Genomic DNA, 8,560 nt, shown 5'->3' with positions numbered 1-8,560 from the left:
AAGTAAGGAAGGCTAGGCCAGTTGACAACAATTTATCTACCCGCCTTTATCTACGATTTATCTACCACGCAAGAACTTTTGCCGCCAGGATGTGGAGCGCTTCGTTTGACCAAGAACCGTCATGATTCCCGTGCCATGTCCTGGAAGAAACCTGCAGGCACACGCAAAAAACCTTTCCAGTAGAACAATAGAACGCTTCCCTCTATCAAGGACCATCATGCGATTCCTGTGCCTTGTCTTGAAAGGAACTTGAGGCACACGCAAAATCCCTTTCCATAAAGGCCGAGTTTGGGCGAGCTGGTTTTCCATGCTGAACGTAAAAGCGCAAAAAACAAGGATGTAGAATAAGACACACTTCCAATAGGAACGCTTCCCTCTATCTTTCCAATAGGAACGCTTCCCTCTATCTTTCTAATAGGAACGCTTCCCTCTATCAAGGACCATCAGTTAGGGGTCGGACACGCAAGTATTAAAGTCTGTGCGAACTGATGATTCATGTCAGTAAGAGTGCAGCAAGACGATACACAACACAGAACGGCGCTATCGTCTGGCGCATCTTTGTATTGCTGATCGAATCGTGAGTCCCGGGACCCAGTGTTACAAAGAACGCCCTCGTCCCTCCGTTTATTATGGCTGGTAGCAGTAAGTGGGGTACGGCGGTACCATCTCCGCCGTCAGCACCTGGGAAGGCACGGCGTGGTATGAGAACTGCGGTGCGGCCTGGTGGTACGCCACACTGGTCGCCCCATGCGCCGACGCGTAGTCCTTGACTTGTGCGGCCAGCGAGGGCTGCCGGCTCGGCTTGGAGGCCGCGGCGTTCTCCTGGCGCTCGGCGGCGAGCCGCAGCCCGTTCATGTAGTCCCTGGTGGTGGCCACCACGAGCAGGAGCCCGATGGAGGCGAGCAGCGCCACGCCACCGACCACGACCACGTTGCGGCGCACGGAGCTGAGCACGCTGTCCAGGCAGCTTTCGCCGTAGATCCGCTTCTTCACGTCGTCCCAGCTCTTGGACAGCACATTCCTGCCGCAGCCTGAGAGATATGGTATAGTGCGGTATGGTATAGGATCTAGGCTTGAGAATCTCGAAAAAGCCACAGTGGTAATCTAAGCCATCACAGGAAAACAAAAATACATGATACGCCGACCAAAGGCTTGTGTCAATAAACGACGTTTCGGCTTCCTTACGGAAGCCTTGTTTATTGACATGTCGTTTATTAACACAAGCCTTTGGTCGGCGATTCATGTATTTTTTGTTTTCCTATGACGCTACTACACGACCAGACGAGATTTCGTCCAACCTTAGACTTCAATCTAAGTCATCTTCATGATTTCCACGCAACAGTCGTTAATCGCCATTCATGCATCCGCCCCTCATGCAATGTCCCGCCTGGGGACCCTCGAGGTTCAAATTAGTAGTAATAATAAAGTAGTTTCTAAAGGCCGCACGGGAGGTCTCCCTTTGCGACAATATAAGACTGCGTAGAATGCGTGGATCGTGCTTTGCGACCTGGCTCTCTCAACTCGACCGCTGTGTCTGGTCGCCTCTTGTCTACGCGTTCTAGGGTACTGGACGCACACCTAAGGCAATTCACGGGTTAAAATAAACATAACAGGACGGTTAACGGTGTGTAACGTGAGATTCAGCTACAGCTGGTAAGGTATTTGTGTTTTACGATATTATGAGGGACTACTTCGTATCTGTACAGTTGCAGAGCACTGTATAGTTCTCCACACTCATTTTTTTACTAACTCCTCTCCAGTCCGCTGCTCTAGGCAGGCAACGTCACTGGTGGCCCTCTCCTCGGGCGGCGCGGTTCGCAGCACCTGCCCCCGTACTCTTCCTCCTCCTTTAACAGCAACCCCCCCCCCCCCCCCCGATTACGCAGTCTTACGCTCTCGCTGTACCTCCCTCCTTCCACGGAAATCACCTCCTGGAAGGTTCCAGGGGTAACCACCTTCCAGGTACGCATTCCTCCGCTCACCTCATACCCTCCTCCTCCCACGGTAACCATCCTCCGAGTGGTTCCCATGGCAACGCATCCACCGGTTACGCCGTCTATTACGACATACTATTGCTACTACTACGACGATAAATTCGAGAACGGGCACCAAACAGCTGTCGCTGTGAAAAGCTAGCCGTTTTTTTTTTTTGGACAAAAATCTCATTGCCTCTTAGTTTTCTTCCGAAAGCAGTTCTGCATGGATGCTTAACATTTATAGCGCCTCCGCGAGCTGCATGCATCCTAAACGTAAACTTTGCAGTCGGCAGGAAGAGACAGAAGAAAAGTACTTCACTCCTTCTGCGTCCTGCCGCCGAGCGAGGTCTGAAACACCGCAACGGCGGAGCAGTTAGTGCGGACACATTCATCTCTGAGCTTGCGGCTCGCTTTCCCTTCCTCAGAGTTCAATATCCACTGTTCTCTATATTTATCATCCATGTTTTCTCTTGCATCGCTCCCCGTCCCATACTCTCCGCCTTCCTTCTCATTCTCCAATTTCTATACGTACTTTCACCCGCACGATTTCCATCTTCTAAGTTGACATTCTCGTACTCTCTATACAGGATACACCGGACGTCGGACAGCAGGCATTCATTAAGAAGGGTGGGCCCAATAAATGACCAGCATTTAAAAGAAGTACCAGCCCCGCCATCTGTGACGATGCCAATCTGACAGCGGCCGTGAGCACAATTGCAATGAGCGAATAAGACGGGCGAAGACTCCATACCGGCACTTTTGACCCGGCAGCAGGACTCCGGCACGGAGCACCTGTCGTTACTCGGGTTGCTGGCCGCGCAGCGGTAGCGGCCGTTGCGGTCCCAGTCCTGGTAGGCTAGCGGTCCGATGCCACAGCACTCGAAGTTGTTCTGCATGTGGTCCACCAGGTCGTCCCAGTCGGCGCTGTGGCGGTAGTACTTCACCAGGTCGGGCTGCATGTACCTGCGCCCGCCCGGTCGCGGTCGTTTTCTCTGCAGACTCTACTTTCCCCACTGTTGTAGCGTCGGTATAGAGTCTGTTGACACACCGGTTTCGCACTACGATTACCTACAGCTATTGCAGTAAAGCCTCGTCATAACGGAACGGTTTATAACGAAATAATGGACATAACGAAGGAATGACGATTCCCCTTGGAAGCTCGGCCAACACGGGCTATAACGAAGCTACGGCTATAGCGAAGTAATCGCCGGGCTTCTTCGACTTCGTTATATCTAGGTTCAATGTAGGTGGCTTTCTGTGCAGCGTCACCGAATCCCCGCGTTCATTTGCTGGTCAGTGCGAAAGTTGCGTATACATTATCGAAACAGTGAATAACTGCGCAAAAAGGACGAGACAAGAGAGAAGAAACGCACGAGAATTTTCTTCTCTTTTGTCCCATCCTTTTTGCGCAGTTATTCATTGTTTCGATAATGTCGTACCAACTAGCCCCTCACCGCACTCTTCTAGATTGCGTATACAGTCGGATGCAACTCAAGAACGAAGCGGTGATGCCCCTCAATGGAGCTCCTGCAGCCAATGGCGTCGATTGATTTTCCCCCTTGACCGATCCCCTTGGACCTGCTGGCGTGAAATCGCAGGAAGTGGAAGATGAAAGGGGAATAGAGTTTACCGTGGTGTCATAAGGATCGGGCGACGCCATTGGCTGAAGGGCTTCCTTCGAAGGGCATCTGCCGCTTCGTTCTTGAGTTGCGTCCGACTATAGATACGTCTGTACGTGATCTGCAACCTAAGCGCACTGTGCATCGTAGAGTGGCGTCTTGAGACTATACAATTTGCGATAAGGAACGATAAGGGTCAGGCAAGGAACGCAAGTTTATGAAATCGTAGCTGAAATCTAAAAGAAATGGGCAGGGACAGGGCATACCAAGGCAAGATAACCGATGATCCCTTACGGTAGAATTGATTCCGAGGTAAGGCAAGCGCAGCAGGGAGCGACAGTATATCAAGTGGGCCGGTGAGATTAGGACGTTTGCGGGGATAACGTGAGCCCGGCTGGCACAGGACAGGGTTAATAGGATGTAGGACATAGGAGTGAGCACACGCACTTGTGGAAGACGCTGTTGGCGAGGAAGGGCGTGAGGGTGACCGCGGCCGTGGCCATGAAGGCGCAGAAGGCGATGCCGGTCATGGCGAGCGCGTAGAAGCGTAGCGCCGCCAGGCTCTCGCGCAGCGTGCCCAGGAAGCCGACGATGGCGACCGCGAAGACCGCCGAGCCGCCCAACATGGCCGTCAGCTCCAGGTTGACGCTGAGTCGCATCAGCAGCGTGCTGAAGTACGTGGCCTGCGGGGGCGAGTTGGGGGTCCGGCCCTGACAACGTGCTTGTCAGAAATGAACTGAAGAAGAACCCGCCGCGGTGGCTCAGTGGGTAGGGCGCTCGGCTACTGATCCGGAGTTCCCGGGTTCGAACCCGACCGCGGCGGCTGCGTCTTTATGGAGGAAAAACGCTAAGGCGCCCGTGTGCTGTGTGATGTCAGTGCACGTTAAAGATCCCCAGGTGGTCGAAATTATTCCGGAGCCCTCCACTACGGCACATCTTCTTCCTTTCTTCTTTCACTCCCTCCTTTATCTCTTCCCTTACGGCGCGGTTCAGGTGTCCAACGATATGAGACAGCGTTTGTGTAGTTTTCGCCACTATCCTGTGTCCGTGGCGCTGTTTTATAACTAACAGTCGTTGGTTGGGCGGCACAAAAAACTATTTGGAATCTTAAGTCGCCTTAAAAATGGAATGCGATAGTTATCGCAGTTCCTGTTGCAGCTTGTGTGTGTGTTTGCGTCAGTTGCTTGAACAATTTTTTCCCGTCAACCGCCATATTTGGACTGCTAGCAGTCCACTTTGCTGTGGCTAGGCCAAAATTTGCATGTGTCACGTTTTTTTTCTGATTTTAATTTTGATTCTCTACTTAAGTTGCTGTTTAGAAACTAGGTTGCTCACAACCCGGTTGGCAGGTTGTGATGACGTCACATTGTCAAGTGACCTCTACTGAAGTTTTTTTTTTTCCAGCGCTACATAAACGAGGACACAAACAAAGAAGTACGCAGGACGGGCGCTGTCCTCGTTTATGTAGCGCTAGAGAGAAAAACTTCAAGAAACCATGCTTCACCAACTAGCCCCACAACTATGTTTTGTTAACTGACCTCTACTGGCCAGTCAGCAAATTTCGTGTTGGACATCTACAAGGTTTTGGTGTGACGACGACTTTAGAATAAACATAACACTGCCCTGACCAGACAGCCGATGGTCAGGCCAAGTAATCACCAACGCTACAAACGCTGCACCGCACTGCGCCCTTCTCTGTGGCGCTATAATAACCGTGACTAGTAATTGACCAAATAGCTGAACTTTGCCTGTCTATAAACGTCTAATGACCGCAGTTCTTTAGTGGCCGAACTGAATGCAAGTGGCTGGTGCACAATGCAAAATGTTAGTAAGAACGATGAAGGGAGCATCTACACATTTCTTATTGTGTAAATAGTTTGTGTATATTACCTCTCCCCCCCATCCTCTCTTCCTGTCCCCTCACCTCTTTCATTTCATTTCTCCATTCTGCCTGCTGTCCTTTATTTCCGCTGCCCCAGCTCAGGTGCTTCAGTATCGATGGCAGATGCCGGGGCTAGCAAAAATCTTCTCCTTCCTTTTTACTATTATTTTTAATAAAACCACTACCACCACCACGATGAAGGCATGGGTCGACCACAGCGCCGTGCACGGTATAGCCTTATTTATTTATTTATTTATTTATTTATTTATTTATTTATTTATTTATTTATTTGTGTATTTATCTCGAGGATACTGCCAGCCTTCATTTGAGGCCTTAGGCAAGAGTGGGAAATGCAGATATAATCAAACAGAACAGAGCATAAAAGCATTGCAAGACATTTTTCAGCATAGTTTGCGATGCAAAAATGAAAAAAAAAATGGACGCACATGAGTGCTACTTGTAGACCATCGCTGTGACAGGGAAAATGACAACAAATAAATAAAACACGTCACACTTTATCTGTTTGCAATTAAAGTTTTACATATTTATGTTTTTCTTTAGCGCGCCGCAGAATGACTCGGCCGACCGACTTTCCACTGTCTGGAGATAGCAAGTTCCAATCTCGGACCGTTCGTGGGAAACACTAATTTTTGAAACCACCAGTTTTATAGAATATTCCTTTCATTTTTTTGTGTGGTGCAATCGCGTTGGACGTCTAGTGACTGGGTTCAATGTACCTATTCTTGTCTACTCCCAGTTTATCATGGTATAGTAAATACATGAACTTCAACCTTTGTCTATAGCGTCTTATTCGTAGTGGGTCTAAGCCAGCCTGTTTAACAAGTATGCTTGGTGAAGTGCGCCAGCTATATGTCCTCACATATGTCTTGCTCCGAGCGCCAGCCGTTATTCAGCACCAACTCGCCCACTCGTCCACCCCTTTTTTGTGAATGCTAGTGGCCTGGTGCCCTTCAAAATAGCTAGAAACCGCTAGTTCTACTGGGGGGAAGACGCCCTCGGTTGTTCGATGCCAGGCGTTCATGACGCGTATAATAGCGCTTAGCACACGTATGCATATTGTCAGTTTTCACGAAAATCACCTAAAAGAGAAGAAACCCTTTTGTCGGTTTTGTCTGTTCTTTTTGTGTGCGCTGTCCACCTTACACTCTTCTGTGCGGAACAAAACTATTCCCCAAGACCCTTGAAAAAAGGAGCCCGTATCAGGTTCATGCAAGCTGCAAATAAGAGGACCGGGCTAGAGCAGTAAGTAGTCTATTGCTGACACTAAAGGCGAACCTACCCGCATGCGTGTGAGATGGTCACGTCGCCTCTTTGTTATCGCACATGTAAACATCAATGAAACTAAGCATTTTGCTGGTACAGTGAGCCTGCAGAGATTAGAATCTACGGGTTTTGATTTGGGCTTGTTGGGTGCAGACCCGCCGTGGTGGCTCAGTGGTTAGCGCGCTCGGCTACTGATCCCGAGCTCCTGGGTTCGAACCCGACCGCGGCGGCTGCGTTTTTATGGAGGCAAAACGCTAAGGCGCCCGTGTGCTGTGCGATGTCAGTGCACGTTAAAGATCCCCAGGTGGTCGAAATTATTCCGGAGCCCTCCACTACGGCACCTTTTTTTACTCCCACTTTTATGCCTTCCCTTACTTACGGCGTGGTTCAGTTGTCCAACGATATATGAGACAGATACTGCGCCATATCCTTTCCCTAAAAACCAATTATTATTATTATTGGTGGGTGCACATTCTTTGCCTTATCTGTCAATGAAATGGTCTTTCACCCCGATAGCATAGCATTCGCGTTCTATGTCGAAGATCGATGTGTTCACTGTGCGGTGAACTATACGCTAAATTTTGATATCTGGATTCCCGGATCCTACCCGCCGCGGTGGCTCAGTGGTTAGGGCGCTCGACTACTGATCCGGAGTTCCCGGGTTCGAACCCGACCGCGGCGGCTGCGTTTTTATGGAGGCAAAACGCTAAGGCGCCCGTGTGTGTGCGATGTCAGTGCACGTTAAAGATGCCCAGGTGGTCGAAATTATTCCAGAGCCCTCCACTACGGCACCTTTCTTCCTTTCTTCTTTCACTCCCTCGTTTATCCCTTCCCTTACGGCGCGGTTCAGGTGTCCAAAGATATACGAGACAGACACTGCGCCATTTCATTTCCCCAAAAACCAATTATTATTATTATTGGTGGGTGCACATTCTATGCCTTATCTGTCAATTAAAAGGTCTTTCACCCCGATAGCATAGCATTCGCGTTCCATGTCGAAGATCGATGTGTTCACTGTGCGGCGAACTATACGCTAAATTTTGATATCTGGATTCCCGGATCCCCTGAAGACCGTCGGTGGGAGCGAGCCCAAGGCGACGCGCAAACTGGTTAGCTCACCCCAGGAGGGGTGTGTCTCCGCTCCGAGAAGGCGAACAGGCCCGCCGAGGCAACCGATCCCGCGATGACCATGAAGAGGACGTTGAAGGCGAGCAGGAAGATGCGGTAGAACTTGTGCGGCTGGCCCCGTAGGGCCATGGCGACAGCCGTCGAGGTCTACCGCTGCTGTCTCTCGGTGCCTGGCTGCCCCGCTACCCAACCTCCGCCTCCTCTTCGTTGTCTTCGCCCCTCGCTACGCAGTCCGTCTCAACAGTTGAGCACTGCTGCTCCAAAACAACGAGCCAACCAGCGCGATGGATTTTTCGCGTGACGCCACGCCCGACCGGATAACTAACGCTTGTGTATATGTGTGCATATTTGTGTCAGGGAAATCCCGAGTGTGTAGACCTGTGTTAGGATCTAGAGGTGGGATTAACCTTAGAGTTGGCTGTTGGCATTTGCTCCGGCGGAGTTATGTAATTTATAAAGAAAGCATCTCTACCACTGTCTCGCAAAGTCAGAGTCCCCTGAAAGCGTTAAGAGTGTTTTTTGTCGCTGTTCGCCAGTCAATTCCTGAGCCCTCTGGGCGCATGGTGCGAGAGACGCCGTCCAACGGAACGTTCTTGCTTCTCAGGTGGCACAGGAGTGTGTCTCGCGCTCGTCACAAAGAACGTGGGCACAGTACGCTTGGTATTCCTTTT

General features: G+C 50.4%; 1 protein-coding gene across 1 annotated transcript; it reads right to left on the bottom strand.

Annotated features, from left to right (window-relative positions):
* Positions 1–599: 599 nt before the first annotated feature.
* Positions 600–8,121, bottom strand: LOC144110304 (tetraspanin-33-like). Its single transcript, XM_077643153.1, has 4 exons — positions 7,881–8,121; positions 4,043–4,278; positions 2,728–2,939; positions 600–1,031 (listed from the first exon to the last, which is right to left on the bottom strand). Exons 1-4 carry the CDS (start codon positions 8,016–8,018, stop codon positions 628–630), a joined length of 990 nt encoding a protein of 329 aa, XP_077499279.1. The 5' UTR covers positions 8,019–8,121; the 3' UTR covers positions 600–627.
* Positions 8,122–8,560: the final 439 nt, after the last annotated feature.

The sequence above is a fragment of the Amblyomma americanum genome, chromosome 11 (genome assembly GCF_052857255.1).
Source record: "Amblyomma americanum isolate KBUSLIRL-KWMA chromosome 11, ASM5285725v1, whole genome shotgun sequence".
Lineage (NCBI taxonomy): Eukaryota > Metazoa > Arthropoda > Arachnida > Ixodida > Ixodidae > Amblyomma > Amblyomma americanum.
Note: the sequence above shows the minus strand (reverse complement) of the source record. Positions and strands in the feature narration are given on the sequence as shown.

What these genes read in the sequence shown, in the direction of transcription:
- LOC144110304 (XM_077643153.1), bottom strand. Translation starts at nt 8,018, where the DNA reads ATGGCCCTACGGGGCCAGCCGCACAAGTTCTACCGCATCTTCCTGCTC. An exon ending in GCCAACAGCGTCTTCCACAA is followed by an intron (nt 2,940 to 4,042) that starts GTGCGTGTGCTC and finishes GGGCGGGCGCAG; the next exon opens with GTACATGCAGCCCGACCTGG. An exon ending in CTGCCGGGTCAAAAGTGCCG is followed by an intron (nt 1,032 to 2,727) that starts GTATGGAGTCTT and finishes CATATCTCTCAG; the next exon opens with GCTGCGGCAGGAATGTGCTG.